Below are 16,921 nucleotides of genomic sequence, written 5' to 3'. Positions count from 1 at the left end.
ACCCAAACTGCCGTTCCCGAGCGATTTATTTGTCTTTCCAAAGTGTGTTTGTCCCTCAGGCATGACCATTCCTCATCCCAGGCTCCTGGGATGCATCCAGGACAGGCTGCTTTATCCCTGCCCTGCTTAGGAGCTCTACATTCAGATTTATTAATCACATTCTGATTTTAAGCATCAGTATTTGACTTGTTACAGAAACAGAATTAATTTCTGGCCCCTGTGCACACAAATATTATGGGTTTAATAGATCCTGTGTAGGAATTACCAACAAGGAGCAGGTGGTGAGTAAGGGACGAGCTCAGGGAGGGCTCAGGAATCACCTGGACATGTGTTGGGTCTCAAAACTTCCCAACAAAACTAAAAAAAAAAAAAAAAAATTCTGGCAAAGCCTTTATGTCATGATATGACATCACCTTCCCTGACAGATTGTCCAGGCCAGAAACCAACTCAGCAGTGTCATCAAACTCAACTCCTGCTTTTTAGCCCAGTTTTTCAGCCCCTCAGATCAGAGGGGTTTATTAAAGACAGAAAAGCACCTGGACCAGGTAGAGTTTTATTGGAAGGCGTGTGAGGAGCCGGATTTGTGCGTAAATGTGAGCAGTGCCCGGGGACAGTGAGTGGGGACATAAATAAAGGCTATTTCCTGTACCAGATCTGCATTCTCTTCTCCCTCTTGATTTTCCTCTGCAGCTGCAGGATCCCGTAGAGCAGAGCCTCAGCTGTGGGGGGGCAACCTGAGAGAGAGAAAGGAGAGAAGGGGGGAAGGTCACAGGGCAGGTACCTGCACAGAGCTGGAGCCAGCAGCAGAGGTGCCAACCCCAGGATTTGTCCCAAAGCTGACTCCCCTCTGGCTTTGTGGCTGGCACAGGCAGGAGTGTAAAGAAACTAAATTGATGTTGTTTATCAAGAAGATCTTAATCAAACATAGCAATTATTTAATTTCAAAGTGTATCCAAACCCCCCTCCCACCCCACTGATGGTGCCACCACCCTAACCCTCCCCATCCCGCAGTCCCTGGAGCTGCTGCAGCCTCCCCACCACTGAAAGAGGAAAACCTTTCAAACCTGCAGCTGAATGCAGAGAATTCCCTCTCCCTGCCCTGCTCCCAGCTGGAGCTGCCCCTTGTACCTGGCACATAAATGTCCACGGGCACGATGCGGTCGCAGCCCCTCACCACCGAGTAGGAGTAGTGGTAGTAGCCCCCACCATTGGCACAGCTGCAGGACAGGGACAGGGACAGGGACAGTGTCAGCCCAGGAAGGTGAGCAGGAGGCCAAGGGAGGGTGGCCCTGGGCAGGTGGGCACTGCCAGGCTCAGAGCCACCAGCTCCACAGGTGACACTGCCCCATCACTGGGAGGGTTTCAGGTGAATCCAACCCAAATGAAGTGTGCCCATCACCCTCACAAAGCAGATTCCACAGCCCTCCCTCTCTGCTACAAACCCTTCTGTTTTGCCTCAGAGCTTTCCCAGGATTTGTCCTGTTCCAGCCTGGATCGGCCACCCTCAGCCAGTGGGGAAAAGAAAACTTGTGGGGACATGAAAATTGTGAGAGTCATGGAATCATGGAGGGTGGAAAAGACCTCTGAGACCAGGGAGTCCAACTGAATCCCCCATGGAGCAGATTCCAGCTGGGTCCCCCATGGAGCAGATTCCAACTGAATCCTCCATGGAGCAGATTCCAACTGAATCCCCCATGGAGCAGATTCCAACTGAATCCCCCATGGAGCAGATTCCAACTGAATCCCCCATGGAGCAGATTCCAACTGGGTCCCCCATGGAGCAGATTCCAACTGAATCCCCCATGGAGCAGATTCCAACTAAATCCCCCATGGAGCAGATTCCAACTGAATCCTCCATGGAGCAGATTCCAACTAAATCCCTCATGGAGCAGATTCCAGCACAGCAGAAGCACTTTGAAAGCCAAAAGCAAACTCTGGCATTCTGGATTTCCACAAGTTTAGCAGCTGCAAAGCCCCTGAATCCCTCCCTGGGAGGATTCACACACACCACTCCCAGAAGGAGCCTTTCTCTGTTCTGCAAGGCTTCTTTAAGAACTCAGGAAAACAAACAAGCACAGAATTCCCCCCACAGCACCAAGGATGTCCCAGCACTCACCTCCCCATGGACACCACGTAGCGAGGCTCTGGCATCTGGTCATAGACCTGCAGAACAGGGATATTTGGGGTGATGCCCACCTCCCCACACTGTGCTCCTGAGACATAAACTTCAAGGAATTTAGAGATTTTAGAGGAGCTAGGATTTGTATTTTGGGTATTCAATACTCGTACAGATAAAAGGACTCTGTGATCACCTGTAAACTGGGTGTGTATTTGGGAGTTATCCCACACTAAACACACACTTTCTAACTCCAAGCTGTTGGAGAGTTTTTGTCCATCCCAGCTGTCCGTCAGTACCAGATCAATGTCCCTGTTCTCAGTAAATCCCTCCTCAGCTCCCCGTACCTTGCGCAGCGCCGGGGCCATTTTGTTGGTCAGGGTCCCTGCCACGATCATGACGTCGGCCTGGCGGGGGCTGGCCCGGAACACCACCCCGAAGCGATCCATGTCGTAGCGAGGGGCTGCCATGTGCATCATCTCCACGGCACAGCAGGCCAGCCCGAAGGTCATGGGCCACAGGGAGCTCTGTGGGGACAGCCAGCAGCTCAGGGACAGCCAGGGTGACACACACAAAGGGAGAGCTCGAGCGAGCAAACGCACGGCGCCGAGGGAGTGGGCACAGGGAGAGCTCCAGAGCTGCTCCCCTGACACTGCTGAAGCCACCTCAGAGCCACCCAGGGACAGCAGAGAGGGGACAGATCAGAGCCCCATGGGGACAGCAGAGAAGGGACAGCTCAGAGCCCCATGGGGACACTGGTGTCCCAAGTCAGGGACAGCAAAGAAGGAACAGCTCAGAGCCCCATGAGGACAGTAGTGGCCCAGCTCAGGGACAGCAGAGAAGGACAGCTCAGAGCCCCATGGGGACACTGGTGTCTCAGGTCAGGGACAGCAGAGAAGGGACAGATCAGAGCCCCATGGGGACAGCAAAGAAGGGACAGCTCAGAGCCCCATGGGGACAGTAGTGGCCCAGCTCAGGGACAGCAGAGAAGGGACAGCTCAGAGCCCCATGGGGACACTGGTGGCTGGAGAAGGACCAGCCCAGCTAAGGCAGAGCACAGCAGACCCAGGGCACTGTCACTTGTGTCACCCTTCCCCAGAGGCAGAGCAGCTGCTCAGGGCAGGGACAAATGCAGAAGTGCCTTTTCCTGGTGACCAAAGGGCAGTTCCAGACCCCCCCCACGCACCCTCAGCCCGTGTCCCACACTGTCACTGGATCCCAGTGTCACCCTCTGGCCACAGAACTCGGCCAAGGGAGCTCTGAGTCTATTTTTATCCTGAGCAGGAGGTGACTCTGGCGTGTCACCCTCTGTCCCTGGATGCCAGGGAGCCTGGTGGCCCAGGACTCACCCGCCGTGCCCAGTTGACCAGGTCATCGAGCTTGGCAATCACATACTCGCCACGGCTGCTGGGGACGTAGGATTTCCTCGGGACAACAGCAGAGCTCTTCTGGACCTGGACAGACCTGAAAGGAACCATCACTCTCCAGTTATTTCTTTGCAGAATCAGCCTTTAACCCTCCACGGGGCAGTGACTCCCTGAGGAGTGACAATGCCACCCCTCTGTGTGGCATTGTGTGGCATTCTCTCCATGTGGGATCTGTGGGTTTGGTGCTCGGGCAGAGCCCCTCAGCCATACCCCAACCACAGAGAGCCCCTGGCTGCCTCTCCCCGGGGCTCCCTGAACCCCCCGGATTTTAGCAGGGAAGGGAGGAGACGCCTCACAGGAGGTGTCACTGGGAACCCCGGCCCGGGAATGGTGGCACACCCGGCTGTTCCCTGTCCCCACGGCAGGAGCTGTCACCTGTCAGCGCGATCGGCCGCCGGCGTCTGATGGAGCAGCTGGGCGTGCAGGGGACTCACAGAGCCGGGCCTGGGGACAGAAAGGGCCCGCACAGGGTGACAGGGTGACAGAGCCCCCGCGGGAGCCAGTGCTCCACAAACCCCAGCGGGACAGGAGCCCCCCACTGACCCCCGAAGCTCGCGGCTCTGGGGTCCCCCCACCCATCACCCCCAGCCCCGGGGTCCGCGCTGTCACCGGCCCGGCCCCCCCTGTCCCCGGGGTCCCACCGCCCCGGTGCCCCCAGCCCGGCGCTCACCGCCAGCCCAGCACACCGTGCGCGGGGAGCCGGAGACCTGCAAGAGAGGACGGCAGAGCTCAGCCCGGCTGTGGGCCACGGCCGGGGCCGGGAACGGCCTGGTGTCCCCTCAGGGCTTCCCTCCGGTATCTCCCTCGGCAGAGGGCCGAGGGCTTGTTTCACTGCCCAGACCGCTCCCGGTCCCGGTCCCCATCCCTATCCCCGTTCCCGGTCCCTGTTCCCGCCCCGGTCCCGTTCCCGGCCCCGCTCACGGCCCAGCGCCGCCATCTCTCCGCAGCCCTTCAGGCAACCTCTGCGCGCGGTGCACCCGCTAAAGGGCCCCGCGCGGCACCGCCTCAGCGCTCCGGCGGGAAACGCGTCCCGGGCGAGGGGTTCCGGAGTCACCCTCGGGCTCCTCGGCAAAACGATTCCAAAACGATCCCGAGGCGACCCCCGGTGGACCGGGCCTCCCGGAACGGCCACAGGGCTGCGCGGGAAGGGCCCATCCCGGGGCTGCGGAGCCGCTGTCGCGCAGGAAAATGAGGAGCGGCCGTCCCTGGGTGGGCTCGAACCACCAACCTTTCGGTTAACAGCCGAACGCGCTAACCGATTGCGCCACAGAGACCGCGCTGCCGCCACCTCCCGCCCGGCGCCGTGTCCCGCCTGTCCCCTGCCGAGCCTGTCCTGTGATCCGTGCCCGTGTCCCACGTCCCGCCTGCCCCGCGTCCCACACGCCGCCCCTCTGTCCCCACGCGTTCCTCCCGCCGCGTCCCCCGTGTCCCCCCGCCCGGCGCGGCGCCACCGGCGGTGACGGGCGGGGGGGGCGGAGCGCCGCCGTGCAGCCGAAATAGCTCAGTTGGGAGAGCGTTAGACTGAAGATCTAAAGGTCCCTGGTTCGATCCCGGGTTTCGGCAGAAGCTTCTTTTTCTGTCGGGACCCAGGTTGTAAAAGCGCTGTTTTCACCCCAAAACACCCCCGAGGCTTCGGAGCTCGTTTTTCCCCACCCAAACTCTACACTTGATCGTTTCAATATCCTGGAAATACACACATACAACAGCAAGGTGCAAAGGACTGTGGGCTTTAACACTGGATTAATGTTAAATATTATTAAATAAATATGAATTATTAATTAATAATAAATATGAGTTAATGATCTTACACTGGCATTGAGGAGGCAGCTGAGGGAATATGGATTAATTAACACTGGACCATCACAAGCAGAGGTGGTGTGTGTCAACTCATTTTAAATAAAACACAAGAACAAAACCCAGTGAGTTCATTCCCCAGTGAGACTGAGACAGCTTTTATGCATCAGATAAAGCTGTAAGCTCCTCTATCCACCTGCTGTAAGACTGGGGTTGAAGCACCACCCACCAGAGATGAAAATAATCAAACAAAAGCAGCAAATGTTGATGATTCACTTCATCCCACTTTATTAAGTCCACGTGACTGATACATGGTGAGGCTGAGCCCGGTGCCCAGTCCCAGTGAGTGACTGGTGGGGGTGGCACACGGGCAGGATGATCCCTGCAGGTGCCCAAGGCCAGGGACTGTGGTGGGAGGTGTCCCTGCCCATGGCTGGCCTTTAAGGTCCCTTCCACCTCAAACCATTCCAGGATTCCACAGTGAAGGGGGGGTGAGGTGGTTCTGCCCCTCTGCGGGGGCCTGGAGCAGGATCCAACGGCACTTGGGGAGTTTTGATGGAGAAGGGAACACAGGATTCATGGAAAGGAGGGGGAAGTTGACCCCCATCTCCAAATTACCCCCTCATTCCAGTGCTCTGGGCAGGCAGTCCCTCCCCAACCTCTCATCTCCAAAGGGAAAGTGCCACTCACAGCTCTCAGTTAACTCCATCATTAATTTTTTATCCTAACCCTCAAAATTCATTATCCCTCCTCACAGGCTTTAATAAAACCCTCACACTTCCTGACCTGGCCCTATAATTGAGGTACTTGAGATAACGGGAATAAGAAGTCCATGGAAAAACTCATTAGAGAGCACAGAGCAATTAAAAGTGTAATTAAAATATATTCAGATAATTACTACAGCCAGGATAGACATCTGGATCCCAATTTCAACTTCTTCATTTCAAATCATCTTGGGTTTTACTGGACAAGCGAGGAGATCATATTTCATTATCACAGAGAAACCTTAATCAGGGGGTTTTATGTATCATTTATCATTATTCATCATTAATTAGTTCTTGGTGACACAGCTTCCATGTGCCACAGCTCCAACAAAGGTGAGCAGGGAGCTGGGCAGGACTAAATTGAGAATTTAGATAAACCAGCATTCCACTGGTTCAGTCAGAGGAGAAGGGAATGTTTTTGTTTCAGCAAACCTGGAGTCCTTCTCCACGGAATTTGACTTGTCATAACAAAACAAGGACCCGAATCTTTGTGATCAAGGTGGCAGCTCTGGGCACCAATCTCATTTCCCACTTTTGGAGATCCATGAGGCAGGAAGGGGGAACCCCCAGGAGCTTTCCCTGCCAGGAACCCCCTGGTTTGATCAGGAGCAGGGAGGCCACAAAGCAGGACCAGACCCCTTCCCACGTGGGGTGTTTGGCTAAAAGAACCCATGGGGGAGTTGGTGGAGCAGCAGAAGCTCTGCACAGCCCTGGGGGGCTCTGGCAGCCCCCCAGGAGGGCACTGATGGATGAGGATCCAGTGGATCCTGAACACAGTGAGGCCATGAAGCAGCAAGAACTGGGAGCAGAAGATTTGGGAATATACACACAGATTTTACAAAGAATGCAACGTTTTATACAAATCACCACTGGTTATTTACACCTGGCCCCAGGACAGCCCCGGCCACTCCTCAGCTCTCTGCAGGTTCTGACTCAGTCTTGAGCTTTTTGCTTCCCAGGACTTGCTCATCAAACAATTCTCTCTCTCTGGAAAGAAAAATATAGATGGTTTTAAGTTAAAACAGGGTATTATTGTCTAGATGACAAGATTAAATTTGCAGGGTTGGAGTAGCTCAGCTGGGACATTTTCCACCTCTTGTCCCTCAAAGGAGGAGGACACTGAGCTCTCCTGGCCTCACCTGAGACCTTTTCTGTATCCAACAATTAGGGAGTAAAAACCTTTGGAAAATCCTGAAAACAAATCTACCTTTTGCTCACAGGTGGCCCTTTAATGTACTTCTCTTCTGCTTTCTCATAATCGATGTCATCCACAGCAGCAATGGCACAGATGATGGCCTAGAAAAGCATTGAATAATTAATAATGATAATAATCATCAATAAGCAAAACTAAACCCTAGCCAGGGATTTGAAATTGCCTCAGCTGAGCACGGTTTAAGAAGAGGGTTCCTCAATAACTTAGAAAACTCGGATGAAACTGCTCATTGAGTTCCTGAAAATCTTAAATAAAAAATATGAAATTGTTCTGTATCATCCCCTGAGGGGTATTTTTATCCTCAGATTAAAATATTCTTCACAGTAATTTTGTTTCTACAAACAAATGTTAATGTTAATGTTCTCCTGGGAAAATTCCTGGGAAGAACACAAGGTATCCACAACAACTGCAAGAACAGCCAACACACCACCCCCCACCTCAACACTCACAAAGGACCAAGAAAACCGTGAGAAGTTGCCAAATTAAACAAAAAACCCCAAAACAAAGCTTTGAAGTATTTCAGAGGTAATTAAAATACATGAGGAAACTATCAGTCTGCTTTTAAAAACAACAATCTACCTGAAGCTTCTCCTTTCTGTGTTTAAAAATCAGCATTTGAGTGACTCAGGCTGTAGGCAGGGGTGAATCCTCCAGCCTGGCTCAGCTCTGGGAACTCTCCCCACGTCATTCCATAGGAACCACAAAGGAATAAATGATGGGAATTGGTATCATTTATCACTCCCCCTGTTTCCTGCTCCCTCACCTCAGGTAAAAGCACATCTGAGATGAATCTGATGCCATCCCCCAGGATCTGGTGCAGGTTCTTGGTGTCCATCTCCCTGTACACCTCCTTCAGGTACCCAACCACCAGGTCCAGCTGCTCCTCATCCTCCAAATAAGTCTCCACACAGGTGATGTACCGGCTGGAATTCAGGAATTTCTTCAGCCAGCGGGATTGTTTCCCACTTTTCAAGATCCCCAGGAGATGCTCTTCAGCCCCTTTGGTCTTCACTATGAACTCCACCAGCTTCTTGTTCTCCCTGTCCCTGGCAGCTCTGGTCCTGTCAGGGAGGAGCTTCCTTGGGGGTTTCTGGGGGGAGGTGTCTGAGGAAGATTGTCCAGCCTCTTCCTCCCCTGTGTTTGGGAATGCCATCTGCACCACACTCTGGTACCCCTCCTTCCTCACTGGGTAGCCTGAAAGAGAAACCACAAGAATATATATTTAAATGGATTTGCAAAATTACAAAGGGTTTTCAGAGCCATATCAATAGAAAATAAGGGATTTTATTGGTGAGAGGAGTTTTGACCCAGAAAAAGAGAATTCAAAAAGGGATGGAGTCACTTACTGATATCAGCAGCAAAATATTCCAGGAAGGATCCAGTGAAAGAACGACAGCCTAAAAACCCAAAACAGGGGCAGAGATCAGTTCCATTCACCCAGGAATCAAAGCCTGGGGTTTCCTTTTCCTGGTGGATCTCAGGATGAGATCCCAGAGAAGCTGGGAGTGTCCAAGGCCGGGTTGGAGAGGGCTTGGAGCACCCTGGGACAGTGGAAGGTGTGCCTGCCCATGGCAGGATGGGCTTTAAGGTCCTTCCCACCCAAACCATCCTTTGGGATTTGGGGATTCCATGGTCACCTGCCCCTCCTTACCCACTCGGATCCGATAGTCCTGGATCAGCTGGAGGCACCACTCAATTTCCCTGGAATAGTTCTCCTTGGCTCGTTCCTGCAAAACAAGGAGGATTTTCTGTTCCAAATCCAGCAGCTCTCCAAGATTTTCAGCCCAGGATGCAAAGCAGGGGACAGAAATGGCCCATGACAATTTTTTCCTAACACTAAAACAGCTCCTGCCAGAGCTGTCACAGGGATGAGAGTGGCTTTGAGGGGGTCAAGCCCCACGTTGCTCCCCTGGCCATTTAAATCCTGAATTTCCCACTGTATTTGCCCAAACCCTGCAGTTCCACATCTCTGGGATACTCACAATGAGCTCCTGCTTCTCCTCACAGTCAAAGTGCTTCAGGCTCTTCAGAGACACTGAGAAACTTTTAAAGAAACACAGTCAGAGGTGCAACTCAACTGCCCCACTTCCCTCTTTATTTACTGCAGTTCTGCTTCTCCCTGAAATCCCATTTCCCAAGGAATTAAGGAGCACAAATTTTAATGGTTTTTGCTTCCAGAGCAAGTTAAAAGTATGGAATCTTCTAACAAATGAGAAGTACCTGGTTTAGAGAAAAGTTAAAGGCAGCTCAGTGTTTCCAGAAAGTTTGGGCAGCACAAGGAAAACACTGGCTGCATTCCAGGGATTTTTTTGTTTTGTTTTGACTCCTCAGCTCTTCTCAGGGACAGGGAGCTGCCTCAACCTGCAGCATGACAAAGCACCCACAACCCTCACCTGCCCCAGCCCCTCCCTGCCAGATCAACCTGGAGAGGACTGTCCTCACCCTGCACAGGAAAAGAGCACAGGACACGGAATATCAGACACTGGAAATCCACATTTACCCTTTTTTCTTCTCATTTGTGGTGCCATCTATAAAGAGCACACAGGCCCTCCGGTGCTTCCTCTTCACTGCTTTGACCTGGAGAGAGGATAAAGCCTTAAAAATCCTAATCTTGATAAAGCAGGGATATTTTTTCTGTGGATATCACCCACTACAACCCACACTCAAATTTTTCCTGTTGCTATAACTTTCCTTTATTACACAAATATGAACAACTCAAGCGGGAAGCTACAAGGAATTCCCCCAAGGGAGGATTTTTAGTGCACAAAGGGCCTCCCCATTCTTTTGCAAATTTGGAACAAAGCTCTGCTCCATGACAAAGGAACTGGGAGAAGCCTGTGCTCTGTACAAACAGGTGTGAAGTGACCACATTTTGAGAGCTTTTAGCACAAATTTACTCCTATCATTTGTGAAATGCTTCTCCTGGAAGGTCTTTAACACTTCCAGGAAGGGCAGAAGTGGGAGTTGCTCCTTATCAGCAGGCTGTGAGGAGGCAGGAGCCGCTCTTACCACCGCTGGCCAGTACGGATACCGCCGCAGCTTGCACCACACCAACATCCCTTCCTCGAAGAATTTGGGTTCTGGTGTGAAAAAGAAGGGAAATTTTTCTTAGAAACAATAAAACAAGACAGATGCTGCCATTCTTTTCTTCTCCTCCAGGAGTTTCTCTTCAGGGCTTTTACAGTGACCACCAAATGCAGCACAGGGAGTCCTGAACTGAAACCCAGCAACTTCAATGCCAGGCCCTTATCCAGTTTCAGGGATTTTCATTTCATTCTACAGCAAAATGCCCGAGGGACCCAGGAAATGCATTTTACCCCAAGCCTGGACACAGCTGGATCCCCTCCTGGAATCCCCAGGGATTGCAGGCAAACTGAAACTCCCCACAGCAGGAAGAGCCTGAGTCCTGTGCTGCTGTCTCACCTCGATGGGACAGAACACTTGGGAAATTTTCCTCCTCTTCATCTGCCAGAGGTGAGAGTGGAGGGAGGCTCTCTGAGGAAACTCTCCTGGAAGACATTCCAGAGGATTCCAGCCCTGCCAACAGCACCAGGATCCAGGGATTAGGAAAGGATCAGCTTCAGAGCAGGTGAGACAGAGCTGAGTGTGACCCAGAAGGGACCTGACACACCTGCACACTTCTAATTAGGGAATCCTAATTCCCTGATCATGTGGATAAAAGAAGGAAAGGGGAAAGAAGGGGGCTGGTCTCAGGACCCTGCACCTACTCATTCAAAAACATTTCATTTCAAGTTATCAGAGAGCAGTAAGGGAAAACAAGTGTGAGCTCAAAAAAAACCCCTGAGTTTTCCATGGAAAACCCCAAGCAACTCCAGACAACCCAAACACCACCCAAGGCCTCCCCAGCACGGAAGGGATCAGCATTTCTGCTTCCCAGGAATAGAAACCCAAAGGAATTAAATCAGCAATTCAAGAGCCACTTCCCCAAAAACAAAGCAACATTCCAAGGTGAGCAACAGAGCTCACCACCCACATGGGATGAAGGTTTCCCTTCCCCACGGGATTTGCCCACCTTCATCTTCCTCGGAGTCAGGGGCTTTACTCCCAGCCAGGTGTGAGGGATCCTGGATTTCCTCCTCCTGAGGCCGAGGGAAGGCACAGGAAGGCCCAGGTGAGGATCCAGGGTGGTTCCTGCATTTCCTGTCTGTGCCCGAGGCCACACCTGCCCCATCCGGGTGTTTTCCACCCTCGGCCTCTCTCCTCCCATCCAGCTGCTTTGCCAGGCTCTCACTCTCACTGCTGATGCTTTTCTCCAACTCATCCGAGGCAGTTTCACAGGAGGAATCCAGAAATGTTCTCCCAGGCTGACTTCCTTTCTTTCTGGAAGGTTCCACAGTGCCAGATTTAGAGGGGACAGAGGAAGACCCCTCCTCAGGAGCCACCTGTGCTTGATCCTGGGGGGAATCATCCCTCCATCTTCTTTTCCTTCCTTGCTGACTTCTTCCAGCCTCTGGCTTACAGGAGACTCCATTCCCCACTTTGGGCTGGATTTTCTTCTCTCTGGGTGATGATTTTGGTTCTGGTTTTTTGCAGTTGTGACCATCAGGGGCTGGTGCCACACTCAAGTCCCTGGCACCGTACCTGGCAGGGTTTGTTCCACCCCCACGTGCTCTGGCAGGGCTTGTGCCACTTCCAGGTGCTTTTCCACTCCTCCCTGGAGCCACAGATCTTTCCTGGCTGCGTGCTTTGGGATCATCCTTCAGCCCACAGTTATTTTGGGGGCTCTTTTTCCTCTTGGCAGCCTCATGTTCTGACTTTTTCGAGCGAGAGCGCAACAAGAAACTGTGGGAGAGGGTGGGTGGGGCAGATTTCTCCCGGGAAAATTCAGGATTTGGTCCTTCTGCAGGTGGCATTTGACTGCTGGAGTCGGTCCCCTGAAGAATATCCAGGGCAATTTTAAGGGAACAGCGATATTGCAGCTCCTCCACAGCCTCACTCATGGTCGTCTTTTGCTCTGATGAGGAAAAATATTCAATAAATGAAATGATCCTCGTTATTCTATCCTAAAGAAATAATAAATGTTACTCGCAGTATTTGCTTTAAGGTGCATTTTTTACTGCTTAAATCATCCAGAATTCCCAAGGCAAAGAATGGAGACACACACAGACCAAGCTGCAAGTGCCTCATTTTGAGGAAAACTCACATTTCTTCACCATCCCTCCAATAAACCACCCCAGGGAAGAGAAAAATTACACGTTTTTAACCTATTTTCCAACTTTATGGAAAAGGGGAAAAGAAAACAAGTGAAATACAGAAGTTTTATCCCCCCAGGCTGAATTTCTGCAGGGATTTTACACCCAAAAAAGACACAAAGCAGCACATTTGGGGCTGAGTTTTCAGAGGTATTTAACACCCAGAAAAGACACAAAGCAGCACATTTGGGCCCCTCCCTCCTCACCCAGGGTGGAGGCGATGGCCTTGATGCGCTCCTCTGTCAGGGGAACCACGTTTGCAGAGCTCACACTGATCCTGGAACACAAAAAGGTGACTGGAACCTGCAGCAGAACACTCCCAGCATCACAAAACTGCTCCCAGACAGCAAAAACCTCAAACATTCCCTCCCCCAACCTGTCCTTGCTAGGGTTAAACATCTAAACCTTCTGCAAATCCAGGATCCCATCTCACAGGCACCTTCAGATAAAAGGATTCCTTTCTTCCCCTTGTTTTTTAACCTCTAAGAATGCAAATGTGTGATAGGAACAAGGATACTCAACTGCTTCTCCAAGCCAAGGATTTCAGCTTTAAATCCCGTCCTTTTTGTGGTGGCAACAGGACTGCTCCCAGCAACTCCAGGTTTGCACAAAACCTACATTAAAAGTGAGAAATCTCCATTGAAAATCCTGACCAACAGCAAAACAGTTTATCCAAGAGCAGCTTGACAGTGCCTGGGAGCAGCCTTAGGATTGTGGAATGATAAAATGCCAGGATGGACTGAGTGGGGAACCTTAAATCCCATCTCATTCCACGTCTGTCAGAGGCAGGGATTCCTTCGCTGTCCCAGGCTGCTCTGGAAATCCATCCCAGGGCTTCACCACCCTCACTCAGGAATTTTTTCCCAATGCCCCATCCAACCCTGCCCTCTGGCAGTGAGAAGTTATTTCCTCCTGTCTTATAGCTCCAAGCCCTCTCCATTTTTCCTGTTGGCATCTCCACAGCTCAGACAAGCTCAGACACGTTTGTTGGGACCTCTCCCTTCCTTCCTGCCCTGCTCCAAGCAATCTCCACAAACATTTCCTCATTCCTCCTTACCTTGGCCGGCCACAAACGCCTCTTCCATTTGCAGAAAACAAACTCTTGGTCAGTCATGGCTGAGCTTTACGTGAAAAAGGGCAATGCCAAGGTGTTCTGAGGGGAAAAAAAGGAGTCACCCACCTTTGACCATTGTGGTCTTTTGTTTTTTGAAGGAAATACAGGATTTAATCAAACACATTACTACAGTTATAATTGTTCTACCTTCGGGATCACTACACTGATATCACCCTGCAGCTTCTCCACTATTATATCTTAAATTCCATTTTTCTGTAGGAGCCGCGGCTGCCCCGTCCCTGGATGTGTCCAAGGCCAGGCTGGAGAAGGTTTGGAGCAACCTGGGATAGTGGAAGGGATGGGACTGGATGAGCTTTAGGTCCGTCCAACCCCAAAAAACCCAGGACTCAAGAATTCCATCATTCCAGGAGCACAAGTGGCTCTCACTGTGTGAGGAAGATACAATCAGCAATTACACAATGCAGCCATGGGCCTGCCCAATCCACAGCTTCCTGAAAACAGGGAACTACACCCTAAAAATAACGCGCTGTATTGACTTTTTACACCTCATTTGATCCCAATTCTTACACACGATTTGCAACAGAAACCTGAGCGGAGCAGCCTCAGACCCCGCAGGGGTTCCTTAAGGGCTTTAAAAAAAACACATCTTAAAGATCTTCCTGTACTTACAAGGTCCGGGTGCTGGGATGGCCGCGGCTCTGGGATGGCCGCGGCTCCGGGATGGCGGGCCTGCGGAGAGGGAGGGAGGGAGGCGCGGACGCGGGGCCGTTAGCGGCGCCCGGAGCGGCGGGGCCGGTGCGGGACCCCCGAGAGGCGGCGCGGGGACAGCGGGAACCGCCCGGCCCCAAAAGCCCACGTGAGGGGAGGGACGGGACGCACAAACCGCCCCGCACCGTGAGGGGAGGGACGGGACCCTCCCCAAACCGCCCTCGGTGAGGGCAGAGACCCCCAGAGTCCCGCACTCGGTGAGGGACGGGACAGGGCCCCCAAAGCCGCAACCGTGAGGGGAGGGACGCGACGGGACCGAACGGGACCTCCCGTGCAGAGCCCCCTCCGTAAGGGACGGGACCCCAAACCCCCCTCCGGGAGGGATGGAACCGTCCAAGCGCCCCGTGAGGGGAGGGACGGGACCCCTCAACACCCTCCCCTCACAGGGGTCCCTCCCTCAATCTTTCCAGCTGAGGGGAGGGACGGGACCCCCCAAACCCTTCGGGGAGGGCAGGGACGGGACCCCTCAACCCCCTCCCCTCACAGGGGTCCCTCCCTCAACCTTCCCTGCTGAGGGGAGGGACGCGACCCCCCCCCCCCAAAACCCCTCTGGGAGGGCAGGGACGGAGCCCCCCACTTCGCCCGCTCATAGGACGGGTGGGACTCCCAAACACAACCCCGGTACCGGTGATGACCCCCGGACCCTCGTGTACGCCCAGACCCCGCTTTAAAGCCCGGTGGGGAGGTTGGGGGGGATGGGGCACCGTTACCGTGCGCGCTCCCGACAACGCCGGCCCCCCGCGCGCGCCGCCGCCGCCCTTCACACGAGGCTCTGCGCATGCGCCGCGCGCACAGCCCGGCACCGCCCCCCGGGCCAATCAGCGAGCGCCGTCTGGCGCCCCGCCCTCCCCGCCGAGGCCAAAACACGAGACTCAGCCAATCAAAGCGCATGCTTCTGCCGTAGCCACGCCCACCCCACCTTCTATTGGCCAGTTGGGCGGTAGCCACGCCTAGTATGGGGAGGGCGGGCGGGGAGCGGCATGGCAACGGGGCGGGTGACGTCATAGGCAGGAGCTGTGACGTCATGTGGCGCTTTGGGCTGGAGCGGCGAGCCCGGCCAAGGGCAGGGAGAGCGTTGTGAAAAATGCGTATTTTATAGTTGGCTTTTGGCAAATATTCACATGAATATTACGTGTGTCGTGTTAGAAAGCTGTGCTGTGTTAATTCTCTTAAGTAGTGCGGTAAATATAGTTTTAGGTTGTAACAAAATGTTAAAATAGGAACTATTCTATGTGGGATATTTTATTAAGAAAGTAATGAGGTACTCACAGCAGATAGCAGCCACAGGACACCTGAATCTTTCAGAGAAAAAGAGTTTATTGCTCTCTCATCGAGTTCTTCCCGCCTTGCTCGGCCCTGAAGGTGCCGTCAGGACTCAGAGGAAGAAGCTGACACTGACCAGAATCCTTTGTTTGAATGGAATTTATGCATCATGGATGAGGTGTATGAATATGCAACAGGCTGTTGTTTTTAAGGGTTAATCCTCTGTTAACTGCGTCCTTTTTCGGGCTTATTTTGCCCAGAAAAAGGTACCCGGACATCCATAACTCTTTGTTTCTATTGTCTCATATTGTCCTAATCCAAATTGCCCAAATTTTTATTCCTCTAATTACATTACTATTTTTAATAACCATTTTATTACTATTAAACTTTTAAAATTTGAAAAACGAGTGATGTTTTTCACACCCTGCATTCTCACAAGCACGTATCCATGTCTTCAGTAACCACACCAAGTACTGATATTCAAACCCAAACACAAATCGGTTGAACGACAACTTCTTTAAAAAAAACCCTCAAATTCCTTCTCAGCTTAGAACACCAACCCATTCCACACCTTAAAATCTTTCTTTTTTTTAAGGAAAACAGTGAACACGCTCAGAGGTTGGATGCTTTATTCTCTGTCTCTACTTGCTCATCGACACCCGGCTGGCAGAACTGTCACCAACACCCAAACACACTCTGCAAACAGCCACAGACCAAAATGCACCTCCCCACCAGGAAACACTCCCCACCAGGAGTGCATTTCCCTATCTTTAAATACAGATATCTGTGGAATAATAATAATAATAATAAGAGACAAACTCCAGTTCTGGTTTGGTTTGCTGGCCCCCTCCTTCATCCCAATGCTGGACAGAGTTTGTGGAATTGATTTTTCAGGTGTAATTCCCATTTTCCTGCAGGACTGGGCATCCTGCAGCTCTTATTCCTGCTCTGCAGGCTCTGGGGATGCCAGCCTGGCCCTGCTGGGGGCTTTAATCAGCATTTCATGTCAAAGGATAGAAAATGGTTTTTAAAACCTGGGTTGGGAAACAACAAGGCAGGGTTCAGGTGCAATGAGACAGCACAGAGCTGGAGCAGAGCTCCCTGCAAGGCTCAGCCCTCAGGGTTGGGAATGGGAGAGGGAAAAACTTCCAAGGATGCAAAGAAAAATGGGAATTTCCCTGTGCTGCAGAGTCCCAGGGGATCAGAGGCTTCATTTCCCCCAGGGACACCTCTCTGTGCAGCTGCTTCGCCACAAAAGAGCAACTCAAGTTCTAAAAAGTGCAGCTCT

General features: G+C 52.2%; 2 protein-coding genes across 4 annotated transcripts; both read right to left on the bottom strand.

Annotated features, from left to right (window-relative positions):
• Positions 1–539: 539 nt before the first annotated feature.
• NDUFS7 (NADH:ubiquinone oxidoreductase core subunit S7) lies at positions 540–4,548 on the bottom strand. Its single transcript, XM_084221297.1, has 8 exons — positions 4,465–4,548; positions 4,214–4,250; positions 3,919–3,987; positions 3,466–3,580; positions 2,464–2,643; positions 2,117–2,163; positions 1,129–1,217; positions 540–734 (listed from the first exon to the last, which is right to left on the bottom strand). Exons 1-8 carry the CDS (start codon positions 4,478–4,480, stop codon positions 637–639), a joined length of 651 nt encoding a protein of 216 aa, XP_084077423.1. The 5' UTR covers positions 4,481–4,548; the 3' UTR covers positions 540–636.
• Positions 4,549–5,643: 1,095 nt separating this feature from the next.
• On the bottom strand, positions 5,644–15,139 carry PWWP3A (PWWP domain containing 3A, DNA repair factor). Of its 3 annotated transcripts, XM_084220918.1 has the most exons (16): positions 15,081–15,130; positions 14,272–14,331; positions 13,789–13,922; positions 13,585–13,680; positions 13,050–13,141; positions 12,734–12,804; positions 11,348–12,289; positions 10,738–10,851; positions 10,324–10,394; positions 9,815–9,891; positions 9,297–9,357; positions 8,966–9,041; positions 8,661–8,711; positions 8,078–8,508; positions 7,309–7,397; positions 5,644–7,088 (listed from the first exon to the last, which is right to left on the bottom strand). In XM_084220918.1, exons 4-16 carry the CDS (start codon positions 13,639–13,641, stop codon positions 7,013–7,015), a joined length of 2,208 nt encoding a protein of 735 aa, XP_084077044.1. In that variant the 5' UTR covers positions 13,642–13,680; positions 13,789–13,922; positions 14,272–14,331; positions 15,081–15,130; the 3' UTR covers positions 5,644–7,012. The 3 variants fall into 3 exon arrangements, with proteins under 3 accessions (XP_084077044.1, XP_084077042.1, XP_084077043.1); XM_084220916.1 differs by lacking the exon at positions 13,789–13,922 and having other exon boundaries at positions 15,081–15,139; XM_084220917.1 differs by lacking the exons at positions 13,789–13,922; positions 15,081–15,130 and having other exon boundaries at positions 14,272–14,418.
• Positions 15,140–16,921: the final 1,782 nt, after the last annotated feature.

Source organism: Fringilla coelebs (assembly GCF_963513975.1).
Source record: "Fringilla coelebs genome assembly, chromosome: 24".
NCBI lineage: Eukaryota > Metazoa > Chordata > Aves > Passeriformes > Fringillidae > Fringilla > Fringilla coelebs.
Note: the sequence above shows the minus strand (reverse complement) of the source record. Positions and strands in the feature narration are given on the sequence as shown.

Bases quoted from the DNA above. Each gene is read 5' to 3' on its own strand.
- PWWP3A (XM_084220916.1), bottom strand. From the start codon at position 13,641: ATGACTGACCAAGAGTTTGTTTTCTGCAAATGGAAGAGGCGTTTGTGG. The intron at 13,142-13,584 runs GTAAGGAGGAAT...CTTTTAATGTAG, and splicing joins GGCGTTTGTGGCCGGCCAAG to GTTTTGTGCAAACCTGGAGT. The intron at 7,089-7,308 runs GTAGATTTGTTT...TTTTCTTTCCAG, and splicing joins GGGCCACCTGTGAGCAAAAG to AGAGAGAGAATTGTTTGATG.
- NDUFS7 (XM_084221297.1), bottom strand. The intron at 3,988-4,213 runs GTGAGCGCCGGG...TTCTGTCCCCAG, and splicing joins CACGGTGTGCTGGGCTGGCG to GCCCGGCTCTGTGAGTCCCC. The intron at 2,644-3,465 runs GTGAGTCCTGGG...CTGTCCCCACAG, and splicing joins TGGTCAACTGGGCACGGCGG to AGCTCCCTGTGGCCCATGAC.